General features: G+C 38.7%; 1 protein-coding gene across 1 annotated transcript in view; it reads left to right on the top strand.

The window, feature by feature from the left end:
* GPC5 (glypican 5) overlaps positions 1-22,609 on the top strand; it is a gene marked incomplete at both ends in the record, with an annotated part of 765,009 nt that overhangs the window by 18,811 nt on the left and 723,589 nt on the right. Inside the window, one exon of the mRNA XM_082480394.1 lies at positions 1,114-1,275. Coding sequence (XP_082336520.1) covers positions 1,114-1,275 — 162 coding nt within the window. The remainder of the gene's footprint in view (positions 1-1,113; positions 1,276-22,609) is intronic.

Here is a 22,609-nt window from a genome sequence, read left to right as displayed (position 1 = left end):
TCTAGAGGTCCTTTCCAACTCTGAAAATTCTGTGATTCTGTGATCTCTCAGTGGAACAGTGTATATCTGAGAACAGCACTTCGATTGGACCGTTAAGTTTTGTATTAATATAATTTAAATTCTCACATCTTTCTTCTTTCATGAAATGTTTGTTTCCGCATTTTAGAAAGCATTGTTGAGATACAGTGTAAAAAAGATTTTTAAATACCAGATGATAACAAGGTGAATAAGTTATTTTCATGCTTGATTGTGTTCCGGTTATAAAAAAAAAAAATTAAACAGGCAGCTGTTATAACAGTGCTGAATTGCCCCTCTTGAATTTCAGCATGCCCTGAATTTGACAAGGTATTCCTTTCCAGGAATACTTCCCAACCTGTTTGTGAAGTAGCGGATCGGCGTGACAGATACATGGCAATGTTAGACATTAGGTAAAGACACAGTATTCGTTATAAACCTATCAGGAATGGGCTTTCCACTGGTGTGTTTGTAATATTTAGCAATAGTTATCTCTTTCCACTCCAAGATTTACAGAAGAACAAGAGTGCTAGCCATGAGCTGGCCCAGCAGTTCAGTATTCTAGAAGATCATAGAATCATAGAATGGTTTGGGTTGGAAGGGACGTTTAAAGGTCATCTAGTCCAACCCCCCTGCAGTGAGCAGGGGTGTCTTCAATTAGATCAGGTTGCTCAGAGCCCTGTCCATCCTGACCTTGAATGTTTCCAGGGGTGGGGCATCTACCACCTGTACAATGATGTACAAGGCATATTCAATGTATTTTACCGATGTTAGTTAGCAATTTTGACAGCTGGAATAAGATTACAGTGTCAGGAGAACTATATGTTACTAATTAACTGCAGTAAGTGTATTCTTCCCACAGAATTTTAGTTAGTATCCCCGTCTATTTTTTGTTTAACAAGACTAGATGTCTTTGAAGCTTTGGGTATTTTATGTGTCTATACCTATGTAAAAAAAAAAAAAAAACAAAAACAAAAACAAAAAAAAACCAACAAAAACCCCAAAAAACAAAAACAAACCAGCCTAACTATTTTCTGTGTACTTGTGTAGTGTGTACTTCTGTTTTGTAGTAATCAATGTAATTATCTCATTTACTAGGGGTTGATCTCCAGGTTTGCACTTCTAAAAATCCAACATGCTGTACCAAAAAGATGGAGGAAAGATATCAGACTGCAGCAAAGCAAGATATACAGCAAGTGCTTCAAACATCAAGTGCTACATTAAAATTTTTAATATCTCGTAATGCAGCTGCTTTTCAAGGTAAGGCTTTCTGCTTTTTGTTTCCAAACTTGTTCCTACTTTTCTTGATTTTAATTTTTTATTAGCTTATGCATGTAAGAAAAGTTATCTTGTTAATTTTTAGTTTCTCCCTATGCTTTTGTGCTTTCAAAGGAGTATTAAATCATGCAGGTGATTAGAAACTGCATTGCTTTTGGAATTTGTGACTTTTAAAAATGATATTTGAGAAAAAGAAAGAAACTGTTTTAGAAAGATATTTTGATTTGACTTGTAAACCAGTAACTTGGCGTTTCTCTTGAACTTCTTTAATTTGGATGATACTAAAATGCAAGTTTATTGCCTGGAGTACTACAAAAGAGTTTTTGTTTTTCTAGTATTTCCACCCACCATGTTCTTTGTCTTGTTTTAATAGAAATACTTGGGCAGTTTGCTTTTGAGGTTCATTTTTGGGATGTAGTTTTTGCGTTACTAAAAAAAATTTCTGAGTTTCTAAAAATAGTTTAAAAAAATTGGAGGTTGAGTGACAATTGTTCAATGCACAATAGGAAACTATCTGATAAATTAATAGTTATTTGGGCTGGTGGTGGGATTGTCTTTTAGCAATTGTGCTGTGTACTATTCAGTTTTCTCTGAATTAATAAGGCATAAGTTAATGCAGAAAGGAGCTGGGAAGAGAAATAGTGGCAATATGAGGTTTTATGTAATAGAAAGGGATATAAAATTCATGTGTGTTGAGGACAAAACCCTACAGTCTTGTAATTTGTCTATTAATATGTACTTATGGCTTTAATGACTACTTGGTTGGACAGGATAAGATGGTAACTTTGTACAGGCTTAGGAAGTGGTCCTTCTGGTGACTCTCTTGTTTTAACCTGTGAAGATAAAATGATTAGAAGAACAAAAACATCTGCCTAAGGTCATAAAATGGGCAGCAAAGTTGACTCTGGGGTCCTATAGCCTTCCGTTTTTGAAATTTAGGCTGTCTAATGCTAAAAACGGGTTGCAATTGCTCTCTGGCTTCTGGGAGTATTGACTGCCTAACACAGCTGTTGGGTGTCATTGGTGTCATGATGGTGTCATGATCAGGAGATTACTGGTAAAATGTGCAAAGAAATCTCTCCCTCCCTCTCTTCTGCCTCTGTTCTTCCTTCCAACTTCCATATATTATCTCTCTTTTTTTGTACCATAATAATATAATAGGCTGCATTGCTTTGCTGACCTAGGGCTGTAGAGTCTGTAGAGCTCAGTAACCAATTGTATTTTCCTTACGTAAGGGCTGTACTCTATGCCTTGGTGTTGTAACACCTCCTTCTTTCCCCCACCCCTAGAGAAAAAACAAAAGAACAACACACAAAAAAAATCCTTAGCTATCTAGATAACATACTTGTGCAATCCCAAGATTTCTCAGTCTTCACAAGAATGGGATTGAAGTGACATTTAACTGAAGTTAAGTGAAAACAGGACCCAGAAACTACATTTCTATTTCTTTTATGTCCTAAGGAGCTCAGTCAGTGGGGTGTTTTCAGAGTGTGTGCAGTGTATATCTCCCCCGTAGGTGAGTTCTCCCTGAAAGACAGGGATACACATATGCCTTTGAGGAGAAATGGTTGTACTTCCCTCGGGTGCACTCTGAGCCGATATTCAGGGTGTGTGTTTTAGGCCCTTCTTAGCTTATAAAGATTCAGATTTTATCACCTGCCAGTCCAGGAGGGTGCCCTAAACACGAATTCAGAGGCTAATGTGGGACGTAAGCACTTTTCACTCTCCCAGTAATGCCATTTTACAGTGTAGAAAGGAATTCAAGAAGCATTGACCCAAAGAAAGGAGCCTGCCTCTGTAGCCTAGTCCTCCCTATAGACGTATGGTTTCACTACTGCTTGAGAATTAGTTTTTCATTTTTTTGTGAAACACGTGTAAGCAGTTCTTGTTGCAGTAACACAAGCCATCCTTTGCCTAACACTAATTACTTCTACTGGCTTTCTTTCATCATTTGCTTTTAAACAAATGTTTTTCAAAGCATATATTTCAAAGTATATGTTTTATATACCTTATACACTTCATATATTTTTGAAGTATATGCTTTAATACTTTTGTCTTTAATTTCCTTTTATGCAAAGAAGTATAATTGAGAGAGAATATTCTGTGGATTATGGTATTATTTAGATTTAGAACCGTGAAGTAGTTATTTATGGAAGAACATACCGTTGAACATGCTACTAAACTTTGAAGAATTGCTATGGTTGCTAACTAAAATTCAAGCTAAATGATTTCAGATGCATAAACCAAAATAAGATGCTGCTGATGTTTTTTGGGTTTTGAACTCTAGGAACATAGTAAGACATTATACCTGGTCTGAATTCAGTTTTGACCCTGCTTTGAGCAGAAGTTTGGACTGGAGGCCTCCTGAAGGTCCTTTCCAGTCTGAATTACTGTATACAGGGTGTCTGCCTCAGCATTCACTGCCAGTTCTTTAGGCATTCCCTTTATGTTTAGCTGAGGCTGGGCTGTGCGGCTAGGAGTGCAATTACCTCTTCTGCTACTTTGGCAACTGGACAAACATCTCGCCAGTTGTGCAGAAAACGTGAAGGGGATTGTTGTGGTGTGTATAGAGGGGAGCAGGTGTTGTGGACCTTGCTACAGTTGCCATCTGCCTCTTTTTGAAGTCTGTTGAGGTTTGGTGCCTTGGCCTGTTTTCTCTGTTTCTTACATATTCAGTGGAGAGAGGTAGGCAGTTAAAATAATCTGTATCTTCCTCTGGAGCTGTCCTGGTTTGAGGTAAAACAGAACCAATTTTGTTCAGTAACTTCGCTTCTTAGCTGGGCCTCTTCTAACAACTGAAATTAACTGCATATTGTGCAGAGAGTGTTCACTCTCTCAGAGTGATAAGACCAATTGTTTATAGCTGATGCCCAGGCATGGGATGCAGAGAGGCTCTTGCTTAGACTTATTGCCATAACAGCCAAGGCCAACCAACTTTGTTATTTGCCACGTTGGAGGGTCGGAAGCGGAAAAGCATAGTGGGGTCCCACCTGGAGGGAGGAGCGGACAGGACAGGTGACCCAAAACTGACCAACAGGGTATTCCATCCCATCTGCCTCATGCTCAGTATAAAAGCTGAGGGATCAAAGGGTCACGGGCTCTTCCTTCAATGGCCGACGTCTGAGGAGGACTCTCTCTGCCTGTGATCCCGATCCTGACTCCAGATCCGGAATCCAGTTCCCGTCCGTCACTGAGTCCAGCCTGGGACTGCCCCAGTGCCAGCCTGTGACGTGATTGTCATCTCGGGAGCTTGATACGGTTTTGTATATATTTTTCATTATTTCTTTTTATTTTATTATTAATATTTCATTAAAGTAGTTTAGTTTCTTCTAAACTCATAAGTCTCTTTTTCCTCCTCTGCCTCTCTCTTTGTAGAGGGGTAGAGGGGAGCATCTGTCGGTCCCATCTGGGGTCCCTCAGGTCCCCAGTGGTGGATTTGGCCTAAACCACGACAGGAACTCTTCAGAGGTATGTTTTCCCTCTGTATTAAATACAGTATAGAGATCCTGAGTACTTCAGGATGACTAGATACTAAATACTTTTGCATGGCTGACTTTGTTCATTAAATGAGGCGTCTGTCTGTTAACTGTATGTGTGTATATGTATCCTTATATGAGAGTAAATATAAATATATATTGACATATCTTTGCCATGTTTTAATGTTTGTTAAAATCACGTGGCTCTATATTGTGGTAAGTGCTGCCTGCTGAGAGTAACTCTCTATTGAAAATTTTCAAATGTTGCAAAAATTCCATGTTTCTTAGGACATGTCAAGCAGCATGGTGCAAATCACACCACTTGTATACTGCTTCCTAGTAAGTACTCTTACAGTTTTTTCCTTACATTTCAGGGTGTTTCAGAGTCCATATTTTCTTTTTCACTGTGAATCTTGTTTCTTTTTAGTACCTTTGAGGAGTGGTAAGGGAACAGAAAGATAGGTGAGAGTGAAGTTAAATAAGAGATTAATCTGGTAAGTGGGAGATAGATTATGGAGAGCAAGAAATCATTCTTCCCTTGAGAAGGGTGACTAGAGAAGTTAAGATGTATGATACTCATGTTTCAATACAGTTAATTTGATAGGATAACATTCTTTCACATCTCTGCATTTTTAGTATTTATTTAATACCTGAGAAAAATATTGTGAATGCTGTACAGGGATTGCCATAACATCTCCATTCTATTGGTAACCATAAAAATAAATGCTTTTTTTAACCTTTATTTTATATGCTGTAGACCAATATATAGGTCTACACACACTCCTTTTGCACAGTTCTTAGATACCTCCAAACAAAAGAGGAACAAGCACCACCAGGGTCAACCCTTGTATAGTCACAATGCAGTACCAATTTTTGTGTAGGGAAAAAAATATCCCTACAATTTGTAATAACTTGGAGAGGAATTGAATAGGCATCCAAGAATCCGGTGATTTGGAGTGGGATGGAGCTCTGTGTGACAGAATAGCAGATCTTGTGTTACTTCACTGTTTTACCACACCGAGAGCTCATAACTCTTTAAAAAGTGGCAATATATGACATAGAACAAGATAGCAGCTTGTCTGGTTGAATGGGAAGTTTAGAGATGATAATTAGAGTCTGAAAGCAAATGGACTTTTCTTTGTCCTACTATATATGGCAACTCTAGCACTGTACAATTGTTTTAAAAATAAGGAACTGTGAATCATTTATGAATGTGGCAACTTGTCACCAAAACAGTGGATTTGGCAAGTATGCTTCTCTAAGAAAGAGGTAATAAACTGCATTTTTCAATATAGCCTTTCCTGACCCTTTTACTACTATGTAGAAAAACTAATGCCTTTGTGATGTAAGTTCTGGAGTATATTGAATCAGGTTTTCCTGGTGCAGTTTCATGTTCTTCTGTGAAATTATTACTATACAATAGATCAATGTCCACTTTAACCTAGACCAGAATTAAATGAAGTCAAACTGTTATATCATATTGTTTGAGGTCACAGTACAATTACTACATTTAAATATGATGAAGTTGTAGTCAGTAGCTAAAATAAATTGTGTGAACTAAAAATGTGTTGAAATCTTCTGAGCTGCTTTCTCTGGTAGAATGGCAAGCCATAAGAAATAATGGAAAATCTGTTCATCCTTGTAAAACTAAATCTGCCCTGGCACTGATTCAATTGTTTTCCGTTTATAAAGTTTTCTGAAGAATAATTTGAGGATCAGAAAACTCTTAGCAAGAGCTGCTGTATATATTGTTTATGGTTTCAAATGATACATTTCCCTCTATATCATTTGCAATGTCAAGAACTACTTTGAAGTTCCAACATTTTCCTCTTTCTCTGCTCCATAATCCTTTATATTTTAAGTGAGATATAAATAAGGTAAAATTCAAATACTTGTGAATCCCAGCTTTTATTAATCAAATGAAACTGAATGATTCTGTTAAAAGTCAAAAAAGCGGACAAGCTAATAGACCTGATTGTCACTCTGTTGTTATACTGGGGGATGAGGGTCTCAAAAATGTCTGGTTCACCACAGTTATGCTCCTCATTCGTTGTTGCTCTGCAGACCTTCCCCACAGCTATGATTGTGTTCCCCGTTGGGCTGAAGAAGTAGGGAATTCTAATAATGTGGGAAAATTACTATACTCACTGGTTGGTTTAAGGACTAAAGCTGTTATACAAACCTTATTAACTTCAGAAATCATCTATTCAGATGGTATTTTGATTCCTTTATAATACAAAGCAGGATAAACAGTATGCTAGTATAACTTAGAATTGGACGCAGTATGTCTATGTATACATAAAGCATAGCATTGAGGGGCTGTTCTAAGTGCAGAAATCTGAAGATTTAGATTAATACTTAAAATGTCATTATTAATCCTGGGTTTTATTTCTGTATTGCAAGCAAATCTTTTATCATTTTATAGGGATTTACTTCCATTGTAGGTAAGTCATATCTTTTTAGATACTTATTTGCATACATTTATGCTGTGCTACAGGCATTCCTGGAGCGTATATACACAGGGATTTAATGAGCTTCTGTAAGAACAGTTTTCACCACATCAGTCTTTTCTTAAATTGTACTTTTTTAGTGCGCACTTGTGCTTGTGGATTCTTGTCTCAGACTACGGTTGTTTACCATGACTTAATTATTTCTCCTAATTGCAATAATACCTGAGCTACAGTTAAGCTGACATAGGTACACTGGCCAAAGTTTCAGACTCACATATTTGGTGAATACTAAGTTTTTTTTTCATAATCATATTTTTGTTAGTACCCAGCTAAATACTATTTTGGTTTACGCCTGTTTAACACAGTGATCAGTGTAGATGTATGCTAATTTAGAATTTTTATACTTTATGTAGTACTTGTACATTAGAAAAAAAAACCTGTGAAGTACAAATTCAAAGCATCATTCCCTTGCGAGCAGTGCCTATAAAAAGTTTGCATTTTTACAGAACTGTGGATGCCTGTTTCCTGCTTACTCTGAGAATTTTGGGAGACTGATTTGCTGGCAAAATGTGGGAGTTTGAAAGAAGACTTAACTCCAACAGAAGAAGGCAGTATAAAGTTGGTAGGTTAGAATGAATGTTTAGTGTTGTTTCAAAGATAACATTTTCTGTAGCCTTTTAGATTTCCAATATTTCTAAGTACATGTGGAAAAGTTTTCACTTAGTATTTTTATTCTCTCAAGAAAATGAAAAAACATCAGCAAATCAAATCTTGTTGAAAGACAGAAGTCAAAATCTTGACGAGTTGGAGGCAAAGGCTAAAATCTAAATTTATTTAGCAGGAACAAATGCAAGGTGCTACATTTAATTGGGGAGAAACAATGGAATACATAACAGTATGGGGGATAACTTGGAATGGATCTGTAGTAAAAGTTTTGGGAGTAACGATGGATCAAAAGCTGACAGAAGTCAGCAGTTTCATGCTGTTGTGAGACAGGCAGCTATCGTCATAGGATTCTTAAACAGAAAGACAGCAGACAAGGTTTGTGAACTGAAACCTTTCTGTTTTGCACTGATAAACTGGAGAACCAGGGTTCAGTTTTGGGTGGTTTACTTGAAGAAAGACATGGACCAATTGGAAAAAAAGAGCAAAAATATGCACTGAAGTCTAAACCTGTAATTTAAATAAATGGACAATCCTAGTTCCTTTAAAATGAGAAATCTAGGGAAGAATCACACTATTCCTTCAAAAACATAGGTGGCAACTACATAGGAGAAAGTAGTTATCTGCACCTGTCATGTAGTAGATTAAAAACAGTGGTTTCATACTGCAGCAAAGGAAATGTAAGCTCAATGTGAGGGAATATTTTCCAATGACAACATTAAAATGCTTTTGATAAAACATTTGAGGGGGTTCCATGTCCAGAGGTCTTAGAAACAAGCTGGACAAGACAGCAGCTGCCATATGTTGTGGATATGACTGATTCTGCTTTGGGGACAGGGGTTAGACTAGACTGCTCAACAGGCTTTTCTCAGCCCTACAACAGGCTTAAAATACTCTTTATAAAGACAGATTAAAGGAATTGAATGTTTTAACTAGTTTTAAGCTTAATCTATGGGTGCTATCTGACAAAAAACGGTTCATGAATTTCTTTCCAAGAAGATAACACATTTATCTACTATAGCATAACAAGATTGACTGCTTGAGCCATAAAGATGCTTGCAGATAGGTTTAAATTCAGAATATTCTATTTCAGTTTTAAAACAGCATGAATTTGATCAAAACTTTGTTCATGAAAAATTATTTCATTATTTATTATTATTACAGCGGAACTGTTGTGTATAGAGCTACTAAATCTGTACACTGTCACTTGAAGAGATACTTGGTAATTACACTATTATGAACTACATATTCCATGTGGGAAGTTCAAGGAATTTTGCAGTTTTTATAATATAGCAAGTAATATTTTTAGACCCTTTTTTTTCAAATTGCATCTCAATGAGCCTGGCATACTGCTTAGAACAAATGGAATAATCTACTGCATTTGTGAGAGGTAAAACCAATTTTCTTTCCCAGCAAAAGTGAACTAAAATTGTATGGATTTAGGTGGAATTTTTAAAGATAGATACTTTAATATCTAAAGTAGGTAAATCTAATTGCAATTTAAGTGACATCTTAAACTAGAAAACCATCTTCTAAAAACAGTAAATAGGAAAAATAAGGGAGGGTATAGAATTGCATCAAATCGAAATTAATCAAATAAACATTAGAATACATTATTACAAAATTTAACAAGCCAAATACTGACTCTTCTTGTAAATAACTACACCTGTACTTTAAAAAGTAGATGATGAGTGATAAAGTGAGAATTAAACCAGGAAATTTGCAAAAAAAAAAAAGAACTGACTGTAAACCTGGGAGGATAATTTTGTTCCTGTGGAGAAAAAAAATCTGGTTATTGCTAGACACCTTATGGCGTGTCAAATGTCACTTGAAACCTATGGTTAGACAACTGAACTGAGCCCAGTGTCACCCTTGACTTTAATGAAAGCTTGGGCACTTAGATTTCAAATATTTAGATACGTACACTGAGGTGCCTGAAGCTGTGCCCCAGTGTGTATATTATTCACACCAAAGTGGCAGCCCTCAGAAATTCCCTACTGTCTGAAACCTTACAGCTGCTCTGTCTAATGTAGCTCAAGGGCGTTGGGTAAGGTCTGGGAACACAAGCAGGTTATTGAGCAATAAGCTAATATTTGAGTTTCCAGCCTATCAACTACATGGGGGCGATTGCTTTTCACAGAATCACAGAATTTTTTCAGAGTTGGAAGGGACCTCTAGAGATCATCTAGTCCAACTCCCCTGCTAAAGCAGGATTGCCTAGAGCACATTACTCAGGACTGCATCCAGGCGGGTCTTGAAAATCTCCAGAGAAGGGGACTCCACAACCTCCCTGGGTAGCCTGTGCCAGTGCTCTGTCACCCTCACCGTAAAGAAGTTTTTCCGTGTATTTGAACGGAACTTCCTGTGTTCTAACTTGTGCCCATTACCCCTCGTCCTGTCACTTGGAACCATTGAAAAGACCCTGGCTCCATCCTCCTTCAACCCACCCTTGAGATACTTGTACGCCATAATAAGGTCTCCCCTCAGCCTTCTCTTCTCCAGGCTAAAGAGTCCCAGCTCTCTCAGCCTTTCCTCATAAGGCAGATGCTCCAAGCCCTTAATCATCTTAGTTGCCCTTCGCTGGACTCGCTCCAGCAGTTCCCTGTCCCTCTTGAACTGGGGAGCCCAAAACTGGACACAGTATTCCAGTTGTGGCCTCACCAGTGCAGAGTAGAGGGGGAGAATGACCTCCCTCGACCTACTGGCCACACTCTTCCCTATGCAGCCCAGGATTCCATTGGCCTTTTTGGCAACAAGGGCACATTGCTGGGCCATAGATAATTTACTGTCTACCAGGACCCCCAGATCCTTCTCCTCAGAGCTACTTCCCAGCAGGTCTGCCCCTAGCCTATACTGGTGCCTAGCATTCTTCCTCCTCAGGTGCAGGACCTTGCACTTGGTTTTGTTGAACCTCATTAGGTTCTTCTCTGCCCAGCTCTCCAGCCTGTCCAGGTCACGCTGGATGGCAGCACGGCCCTCTGGGGTGTCAGCCACCCCACCCAGTTTGGTATCATCAGCAAACTTGCCGAGGATACACTCTGTCCCCTCATCCAGGTCATTAATGAATATATTAAACAAAATTGGACTGAGTATTGACCCCTGGGGGACAGCACTGGTTACAGGCCTCCAACTAGACTCTGTGCCACTGATCACAACCCTCTGAGTTCTGTCCCGCAGCCAACTCTCAATCCACCTCACTGTCACCTCATCTAGCCCATACTTCCTCAGCTTCCTAATGAGGATGTTATGGGAGACAGTGTCAAAAGCCTTGCTAAAGTCAAGGTAGATGACATCTACGACTCTCCCCTCATCCAGTCAACCAGTTATAACATCATAGAAAGCTATCAGATTGGTCAAGCACGATTTACCCTTGGTAAATCCATGTTGACCACTTCCAATAACTTCCTCTTCCTCAACGTGTTTGGAGATGACATCCAGAATGAGTCGCTCTATTACCTTCCCAGGGACAGAGGTGAGACTAACTGGTCTGTAGTTCCCTGGGTCCTCCTTGCCTTTTTTGAAGATCGGAGTGATGTCGGCCTTCCTCCAGTCCTCAGGCACCTCTCCTGTTCTCCATGACCTTTCAAAGACGATGGAGAGTGGTCTAGCAATAACATCCGCCAGCTCTCTCAGCACTCATGGATGCATGCCATCAGGGCCCATGAACTTGTGAATGTCCAGCTTGGCCAAGTGGTCTCTGACACGGTCCTCCTCAACTGAGGGAAAATCTTCCTCTCTCCAGACCTTCCCCTTTGCCTCCAGAGTATGGGATTCATGAGGGACAGCTTTAGCAGTGAAGACCGAAGAAAAGAAGGCATTCAGTAACTCTGCCTTCTCTGTGTCTTCCACCACTAGGGCACCTGTCTCATTCACCAGTGGGCCTACATTTTCCCTAGTCTTCCTTTTTCTATTGATATACTCAAAGAATCTCTTCTTATTGTCTTTAACTGCAGTGGCCACGCTGAGTTCTGATTGAGCTTTGGCCCTTCTCATTTCCCCCCTACATAGCTTTGTTATATCTTGATAGTCCTCATAAGTTGCCAACCCCCTTTTCCAGAGAATGTAAACTTTCCTTTTTTTCCTGAGGTCCATCCAAAGTTCTCTATTTAGCCAGGCTGGTCGTCTTCCCCGTCTGCTCATTTTTTGAGACAAGGGGATGGCCTTCTCCTGCGCTTTTAAGAGCACCTGCTTGAAGTATGCCCAGCCTTCCTGGGCACCTTTGCTCTTCAAAACTGCCTCCCAAGGGACACTCTCGACCATGCTCCTAAACAGGCTAAAGTCTGCCCTTTGGAAATCCAAGGTGGCAGTTCTGCTGGCTCCCCGCCTTACTTGATCAAGAATTGAAAATTCTATCATTTCGTGATCACTCTGCCCAAGGCGACCTCCAACCTTTATATCCCCCACAAGACCTTCTCTGTTAACAAACAGTAGGTCCAGTAGGGCACTTCCCCTAGTTGGTTCCTTCACCAGCTGTGTTAGGAAGTTGTCTTCCACACACTCCAGAAACCTCCATGACTGTTCCCTCTCTGCTGCGTAGTATTTCCAGCAGACGTCTGGGAAGTTGAAGTCCCCCACAAGAATAAGGGCAGATGATCGTGAGACCTCTGCCAGCTGCTTATAGAATACTTCATCGGCTTCTACATCCTGATTGGGAGGTCTATAACAAACTCCCATCACAATGTCTGCCTTATTGGCCTTCCCCTTAATTCTTATCCATACACACTCAACACTGTCATCCACACTGTTAAGTTCCAGACATACAAAACTGCCCCTAACATAGACGGCCACCCCACCACCTCTCCTTCCTTGCCTATCCTTTTTGAAGAGTTGGTAGCCATCAATTACAGCACTCCACTTGTGTATGTCCTCCCACCACGTTTCTGTGATGGCAACTATATCATAGTTTCCTTGCTGTACAATGGCCTCCAGCTCCTCCTGTTTATTTCCCATGCTGTGTGCATTAGTATAGATGCACTTCAGCTGGGCTAATTGTCCTGCCACTTTCTTGGGGGGACAAGCCCTAATTTGCACTTGATCATACTCAGACACTACTGTAGCTACCAAATTATCACTACCCCTCATGTCTTTGCTGTCACACAATTCACCATCCCCCACCGTCACTGGGACAGGATGCAAGACCTTGCTAACACTTTTACCCAGAAGCACTGGTACGCTTCTCCCAGGCACCACTCTTGTAATCCTGATTTCATCCCCATCCCCCTTCAAACCTTTTATCCTGAAGTAAATGAAAGCTGGCTTACTGATCAGAGTGAGCTGCTTCCCTCCTGCCGGAGAGGTAGAAATGTGCAAGCAGATTCTGTACGCAGAATGGGAAACCTACTGTTCACCCCTTGCTTATCATGTGGCGATTTGCTTACATGCAAAATAGGAAGTGATTATCTACTTTTCTTTCTGTTCTTTTTCTGAAATGAAGCAGAAAGGTATGTCTGTCTCGTCATGAAGTAGGTGGTATAGTGATTTTAACAGGGGTAATGAAACAAACCTTTACTAATATTAAACAGGTCATCCGCAGGCATAGGTAACTGTACTTTGAGTCTTAAAAACTACTGATACAAGTATTGTCAATTTTTAATAAATCTATGAGTCTCAGCTTGCATTAAGGGCTTGAACTTAGGTCTGTGCAGACTAGAGAAGTTCTGTGATAGAGATCTGCTGATTCTGGACTTCCAGAAAAGAATGTTTTGTATTCACTCTGTAAGTGCATTTAAAATGCATATGCATAGCAGGTCACAATACAGAACGCTACAGATTTTCTGTAGCTCAGCTGCATAGCTGTTCAGCACATGTATAGTAGCCACTTATGTAGGATTTTTGGTTAGCGTTTAAAAATACACTAGATTGTTGATGAGTTAGCTGTTTTCTGGATTATTTATTTTGCAGTGTATAACTCTTAGACTTCTGTGTTGCAGCTGTTCTGGTCTGTACAGCTACTTAATATTCATTGGGACAGAAGCAAAGTGAAAAATTAGCTCTGTAGTTCAGTGGTTAGGGTACTCATCTGCAATAAAGGAAGGTTACATGTTGCTGCTCCGGGGAGTTTTTTTACTTATTTGTATAATCTGTAAATATAGTCTGCACTGGCATAGTTTACCTGCTAGGCCTGAATTGCCTTAGAACAAGTGTTTCTTTCAAGGCATATATCAACTCTGGGCTGGATATACTTTCCATCTCTCACCAATTTTGTTGTTGCCCTTTTCAATGGATCCTGTATGGTCACCAGGACTTTAAAAAGAAGGAAAAATGTGCTGAATGGGAGCCAATTAACTAACTTTTCTTAAAGAATGACAAGAAATTAATCTAAATTCAAGTGGATATTCCCTTCCACCACCACCACTGTGATAGCGGTGGGCTGGCTGCTTGTTTTGAATGAGATAAACTCCTGCAATGTATATAGCATAGATGTTCTGCAGGATCAGGCTTATTACATGACTGAGACAATTTATTTCAAATCAAATTAATGTGTTATTCTTATACTGGAGTACAGGCTGTCTTTGTGCTTGTGTAAAATGCATTATGTATGTGTAAATATATTTTTTGTTAAATATCTAAAAAAAATTAAATATTCAAAGTATTCCTTGTTCTTTATGTTGTACCTACAAGGTCTTTGTGATTTGTAAGATGGGATATTGTAGTTGCAATTTGCAAGGTTTATAGTTGTACAGAACGGGACTAGAAATCTTAGGTTATAGCATGGCTTTGCATTGTGCTCCCATTATGTCATGACAATTTTAAACTTAAGTAGTTTGTAAGCTAATTTTCTTGCTTTTGCCTAACACAGTTTTAAACTCATGATATTTTGAACAAATTGCGGGTAACGTAAAATATCTGAATATCACCAATAAGTATTTAGTTTTGTCACTCCTGATATGTTACTTAAAAGCTGCAAGCAAGATTCCTGTAAGAAAAATAAGGCCTAGTTCAACCATATTAAAATTCTATTTACATTTTAATTTGCTTTCTGCTGTGTGACTCTGTTATAGTGAAGCTATTACCTGGCTCAGTGGTCCCCACAGACAATTTCCCTTTCTCATTCTGATTTTATTGTAAATGATTGTCAGCATAGTACAGCAAACTGCAAATTCAATTTTGATCAGTCCCATGAGGGACTTGATTCTTCATGACTTATACTCGTTGTTTTAAAAATAAATTGAAATAGCCATCTAATTTAAGGTTTTCCTTCAGAGTAGAGGATTAAATTCTGTAATTTCTTTTATGCAAGGGCTTTTCCTTTATTGTGTTATTAGGTAGAAGCTAATATTTAAGGAAATTTTGTAGCGATTACCCCCTTGGGAGAGACTTAGTTCTTCATTTAATATTGCTATTTTATATTTAATGGTTCATTAAGCTGCCTCTTTTCTTTCTTTACACCTGGTGATCATAAACCTTCTGTTTGATTTTAAGCATGTTTTCTTGAGTATTTATTATAATTTAAGATTTAAATATAGCCTTCCTGCACTCACTGCACTTAGTTCTTACTGTGAAACAGATCAATGACCTCTTTGGTTTAAAGAACTTTAATTTTGCTTCCTTTCTCTGTGCTGTGTTACTGTGAGACAGAATAGCCAAGAATGCAGAAGATGAAATAGTGCAAAGTTAGAAGGGGACCAGGAGGAAAAGAGAAGGTAACTGCGTAAGAACAAAAAGGGTTATTGATATAGTGCAGCGTGACCCACCCGGAGCCGAAAGTGTTAACAGTGGATCATTGGGATAAGAGTCAAGACTTGATTCAGCTGCACAACAGGCATCTATCTAGTGCTGTTTTAGCTGTCATAGACCTTCCTGTCTGTCCTCCAGGCCTACTTCAACAGAGAGGCGCTGGTCCTGTTTGTTCTCTGTCATATTTGCTGATTCCATGGGGGATGTCATCCATAACCTCAAGAAAAGCAAATGACACTATATTTTGGGCAAAGGATTCAAGTTCACTCTTTCAGACTGTGGATGTCTACATGTGGGGTTAGGGGCATTTGATCCCATATTAGTCAAAGGAAATAAGATCAAATATGCCTATTTTAAATGGAGTTAAGTAACTCCAGTGACTATATCTATATTAACAGTTTTTACTTACATAAACTGTATATAGTGTATATTTATGTTTTAAAAGTAAGGGACTAAGTTATATTAAAGCCTTAGAAGATGTCACTATTACAGAACAGTCACTTGAGCCTGAGGGGGGGAAAGAAAAAAAAATTGCAATTCAAATTGCTGCTTTTCAGGAACATCACACTTTTTGAATTAGATACAGAACAGACAAGGTAGTAGGACAAAAAAAAATAATCACGATTGTAGGTTTGTTCTTGCTTCTAACTACAGATTTGCTTCCCTAGCTGAAATAGTTCTTTGGTACTCAGTTTCCTTCTCTGTAGTTGCTATGGTACCTAATGCAACTGGAACAGGATCATACTGTCAGGCAGATTTGGGAAGATGCAATAAAGCTCAAGCTTTTTGCATGTCTTCTTAAAACTCAGCTCCTCTTATAAAACCAATCAAGAGTACTTATACTAGTGACTTAAATAATGAAAAATATCCATATCCATTAAAGGTCTTTAAAAAATATCCAGGCATAAGCTTATGTCTGTGTACTGATCAAAGCAATCAAATGAGGAATGGATAAAAAAAAAAACAAATAAACAAACGGAAATTAATAAATCCTGAAAAGCCAAACCTTAGAGAAGTATAGACTTAGGGCATTGGGAAGAAAGAAGAAGAGAAAGGGGAAAATAGTTGTGGTCTTTTTTGTTTCTTCTTTTCTATAGAACTTTACACCCTCAGTTCCCTCACCTGTGCAGCGTACGACCATAACCAACAGTCCTTTCTTGAGATTACAAGCTAAAATTACTCTTAAGTATCAGAAAGGAAGGGGGAAGTCAAAGACCATATTAAGAATTCAGTGCATCCGATTAATCAGCTGGTTGTTGCAGAGAATCTACAAAGTTTTTCTGCGCTCCAAATGAGGACAATACTACTTATGTAACCTGAAGAAAAGAAAATTTGACTGTGTTTTAGAGACTGATTCCTCTCTTCTCTGCATCATCTAGCTTTAGATTTCAGTGAAGCACATTACGGCTAGAAGCTGTAAGTAGTTCCCTAACTTGGTCCATTTATATGCAAGTGTTTTCTGTAACACTGAAAGAAGGCCAACCGTGGCATCTTCTCCCTGTGTATGTTGAGAATTCAGAACAAGTGATAGTTTTTTGACTTATCATTTGAAAAATGTAAAATCTCATACAGCATGAGAACAGCATTACAACATTTTCCTGAAAAGTTAAAATGAAAATTCTTAAGACCAAGAAAAGTCTATTTGAGGTTCTAGCAGAATGAACTAAGAAAAACATTCTAAATAGAGCATGTCAAGTTTAATTCAAAGTATAAGTAGTTTCTCAAAAAAAAGCTGCTAAGCTGCTTCTGTTCCCATAAAGATACAGGAAAAAGTAAAATTGGTTATTCTGACTCAAAATTTTAGAGCTTGTACAAATTCTGGGGAAAAACATGTTCTGGTTTGCATTACAGCACGACATCTAGGTTTTCCATTACCTTAAACTTCAGAAATCATCACTATATATTTAATATGGAGATGCAGCGCTAGTGATGTTCTTTTGCTGTCACTTTGTATCCACTTTCACAAATACTCAGTTATCTGAAGGACTCATATGAATACAGTCCATGTGAGCTATTAAGTAAATCTACACAGGTAAATGTATCTCTTAAGCAGGGTGATCTCTGGCCATGAGGAGGTACCCAGCTTGGTGAGGTGCACGTGCAATATCCAGGCATAAGCAGTATCTAGACCAGTGGTAGACTAACAGCATCCATGTACTGTGTTAAGCTGTACCATTTGCTGCCCTTATGCTCTGTAACATGTGATTTTCACAGGTTTTCTTTTTAGTTTGAGGGTGTCTGAAATAATGATGGTAACCCACATAATCAGTGTAGCTTCTTTAGAAGATGGCATCAAATGTATGTGTTTGCATGCCCACATAGGTGCAGTGTTGGGGCAAATGGTGGTGCTTGAGTGGCAAAGGCTGCTGGAACAGTGATAAGGAACTGCATAGGCCGGAGGGAGCAAAACTCATCTATACTGCTTTTTAGTCCCGGGTCCCTGGAGTGAAGTGAGGTTTTCTTTCAGTGGGCAAAAGTTGGCTCACGTGAATCTTTGGAGCAAGCTGGCATTTAGACAGTACAGATGGTCAGGGGAGGTGAGAATGAACCAGGGGAGCTAACTTGCTTGGCCTTGTATGCGTAGCTATACTCTGATTAGTCTTCCAGGAAACTTTTGACAAAGTCCACCAACAAAGGTACTTATTAGACAAGATATACAAGGATTTTATCTTTTATCTTGGTTGACTGAATAACTGTGGGGTGGGGGAAAGAAAGAACAAGTTAACAAAAACGTATAGAAAGAAATGGCCAATTCTTACAGTGGAGCGAGCTCACCAAAGCGATTTTTAAGGGTGTGTGCTGTTCAGCATAGAGCAAAAAAATAAAACCTGGAAGAAGGAACAAAAAGTGAAGCAGTGCTTATGATCATAAGTTATACAGGGTAATACAGAAGACAGCCAAATGCAAAAAGTTGCAGAAAGGCTTTACAAGCCTGGCTAAACGAGAATTAAAATGGCAAACAAAATCCAGTAAAATTGCATGTCAAATGATACATATGGGGAAAATAAATCCCATTTCTTGTATAAAATGAAAGTCTCTGAGTTGACCAGTAATAAGATCTTGTGATTGCAATTGGTAATTCTGTGAAAAATGCAGGTTGATGCTCTGTAGCAGTTAGAAAAGTAAATAACATATTAGGAACAGATGGGAAAGCAGGAACCATTACATGTTGTTACCTAAATCCTTGTTCTCCTGCATTTTGAATACCATGTGTGGTAGACTACTGACATGGGCTTTGGAATCCCTTGTCACTGAAGCTCTCTAACTTCTAAGCAGAAAAATCCCTCAACATCATCTGTCAGGAAAGTTATAGTTGTCATCTGTCCTTTCTTTGGGAAGAATGAGATATTTGATGACTTTCCCAGAGTTGGTTCAATCTGTAATTTGTTCTGGGATTTTGTTTTTATAGCTTATCGGTAGCTACAATATTCTGGGTACTAAAGAGATCTTTAGTAACTGATGCCATAACAACAGCCAGTGTCTGGGAGCTCAGCCAGATGGACTCAGATGAGAAATAAGCCATAAATTTTAATAGTCAAGGTGATTAGCCACTGGAACAAGCTAGCTATGGAGATAATAGAGTATCAACCCATCTCAGGTTATTCAGTTCTGGTTTAGCATCAGCTTTTGAAGATGTGCTGTAATCAAATGCTGGCCACTGCCCTATTTTTTAAAGATATATTTTGCAGGCCTAAGGTATGTTACAGTAGTCGGATTCTGTGATCCTACTTTAGTCTTAAAAATGGTGAGTGGGAACATATGAAGGTATTCATCATAGTACAGTCTGGCTCTAGAATGGTTCCTTGAAGGATGAATAATGTCAATGTAGTCAAAAGCTGAATACAGTCTACCCCAGACACATCCCCCCGCGGTTTTCTTCCTCATGCAGAGAGTTAATGGAAGACCACTGAGTTATTCAAGTTCTCCAAGCACTTTTACAACTAAGTGGGATTTAGTGTGGTATGTGTATCATGAAATTCTTTTGAAGTATAAATACCGCAAGTGTTTATGGTTGCTTTGGATTCTCTTTGCATGCTTTATATATATTTTTAAGACCCCTGCGTTTTTGTATCCTTAGTGAATCCTTTCTGGATTGCTAGACTTAGGGGTATCAATTGTTACACGTTTCAGTCTTAGTCACTTTCACCTGTTTCTTTCAACATCAGACCTGCACACCACTGGCATTATTGCTCTGTGCTGTCAGCTTTTATAAAATTATTCATTAAGGCTTTTTTGAAAAACAGATAATGGCCAAAACTTCTTCCATTTCTCTTTGCACTCTTCACCCTGATTCATACTGTCTAATTGAATTAGGCTCCAGCTTCTAAGTAGTATTTAGAAGCTGAGATCCATCAATGGAACTTCAAACCATCAAATTTTACACAAAAACAGGACTTCAAAGATTTTTGGAAAATGTCTTATTTTTTGGTCACAAATGGAGAAAGATTGTGCATGGCAACTACTTTACTTCTTACCAAGCTAAGATACTTTCTGCATCTTGACATTTTGCAACACTGTTATTTCATCATGAAGAAACAATACTTTCGCCCCACCCCAGAGTCCTTTTTAGTTTATCATGTGAAATCTGTAGCATACTGAGGGAAGGAATAACTTTGGAAGCAAGCTGCAATGATTTATTATTACTTGTTAAATGAGTCTTTACCCTACATGAAATAATATTTTGCCTTCTTTCTTTAGCAGGCTAAAACTTAACATGCCTTATAAATTACCTACATATTAAGTGAAACCAGGTTATTTTTCATACGTGATTCTCTAGTGAATATTATTTTGAGCTGCTGCTTGTTTTCGCTTTTCACTTTATTTTTTGTGATTCACGACTCTGTTACTATGTAAGTGTATGGGATTGAGAACATGCCTAGCTGAAGGAGGTAAACAAATGCTAGAATGACAAAATACGCCTTATATAATAAAAAGTATAATTAAAATTCTAATTTTTGCTGGATTTTATTATATAAAATGTTATGCAAAAATTCGTAGACAGATAATTTCTCTTATGATCTGTATTGACTGGATAAACTTCCAACTATGTTTTTTGAGTTCTTAAAAACATATTACCTCTGTCTACAAATACTGGTCTTATCTGTGTCATTAGGTCACTAGAGTTGTAGGAACAGTACAGTATTAGATAACATACTTTAGATATATGAAAATTAATCTGAAGAGAAAATTCTTGTACTCAATACTGTCTCAATTAAGTTCTACTTCAGGAGTTTTTGAAAGTGTTTTACTTTTTCCACTCCCAGATCTCTACTGGTATCTAGTTGCCCTGTGAAGACCAAGGCCTGTTCTAATCTAGTTGTTTTTATTAACCTCGTAAAGTTATGCCTCTGAGGACCTTTGAGAAATGTGTTAAGTGAAAGGATTAGCATTTTTACTTGATTTACCTTTTTGTCTTGTTGCTTTGATAAACTTTCAAAAAACTAGATGTAACAGCTGCTTCTAAGTATTTACCTGGTGAAAGCACAATGGTAAAAATCTTCCCATATGCTTTAATTATGCTACTTTTATGCAAACAGATACTTTGTCCCTTTCCATTCAGGGAGGGAAAATGTGCCTACCTAGAAATGGACAGCAGGGGGACTTGGACTCGGTTCTCTGAACTACTTATATATTTTATTTTAAACAGCTAGTGGATTCAAAACAACAGTAGAAACCAGAATGCTTCTCATACTGACATACCATCCTTGGTCTGTATCTTCGAAGCTGGGACTAAACCAGTAGGTCTGTCTTCCCTTATCTGAGTTTTTGATGAATAAGCTAGAGCTAGGTTTCTTCTGCCTGCTCTCCTTCCCGGCCTGCAAATCTTACATCCAGGCCAAAGGGTGGCTGGCTGAGCTTTCACAGGAGTAGTGGAAGGGGTTTCCTCCCACACTGTTTGATAGTTCCAAGAAGCAGCCCCATCTGAGTCTTTCCAGATTTAAAGAAGAGAATTTGTGTTTCCAGACTGAATATAACTTAATGTTTGCATTTGTATGTATCAATGTATGTACATTAGTGGTTTCATCTATTTATTTATTATGAGGCTAATACAGCACTGGGCTGGGTTTTTTTTTTTAGTAAGTTTTAAGTGGTTTGATTGCCTGATAATTATTCTTTTAAAATTATACCATATCAGAACAATAGTTATCTTTCTGTAAAGTGCTAGACTAGACCACAGTGTTCAATCCTTAGTAATACCACAGATTACCAACATGAACTAAGAAGTCATTTAGTCACTCTGGGGGAATACAGTCTGTGTAAGGCCTACCTGAATGTTGGGTTAAGCAATTAAGTGTAGCTGCATTCTGGACAGTGATGTAGACCAACTACTTTTCAACAGTACCTCAGTATGTGGGTACCTAAACTGAATAGATATGTTTGTTCTTGGATGTATTTCTGCTTAGAGACAAGAGAAGGAAGTCAGGCTGGGTTGTTAGAACAGGGGACAGAAGAACTCAGAAAGTCTGCTCTGTAGCCTTGTGGGGGTGAATTTACATTAGCAATTTAGGTTGAATTAAGAGAGTTCTTTTGAAGGGTGTTTGAAGCATTTGACACTGTTCCACACAACACCCTTGTCTCTAAATTGCAGAGACATGGATTTGACGAATGAACCACTTGGTGGGTAAGGAATTGGCTGGATGGTCGCACTGACAGACTTACGGTCAGTGGCTTGATGTCCATGTGGTGACCAGTGATGAGTGGAGTTCCTCAGGGGTTGGTACTGAGGATGATGCTGTTTAACATCTTTGTTGGTGACATGGGCAGTGGGATTGAGTGCACCCTTAGCAACTTTGCCAACGACACCAAGCTGTGTGGTGCAGATGATGCACTGGAGGGAAGGGATGCCATCCAGTGCGACCTGGACAGGCTGGAGAGGTAGGTCTGTGCAAACTTCATGGAATTCAACAAGGCCAAATGCAAGGTCCTGCATGTGGGTCAGGGCAATCCCAAGCACAAATACAGGCTTGGTGGGGAATGGCTGGAGAGCAGCCCTGAGGAGAAGGACCTGGGGGTGTTGGTTGATGAGAAGCTCAACATGAGCCAGCAACA

The sequence above is a fragment of the Vanellus vanellus genome, assembly GCF_965231255.1.
Source record: "Vanellus vanellus genome assembly, chromosome: 1".
In the NCBI taxonomy this organism is placed as follows: domain Eukaryota; kingdom Metazoa; phylum Chordata; class Aves; order Charadriiformes; family Charadriidae; genus Vanellus; species Vanellus vanellus.
The sequence above is the reverse complement of the archived record's forward strand: the minus strand, read 5'-3'. Positions and strand labels throughout refer to the sequence as shown.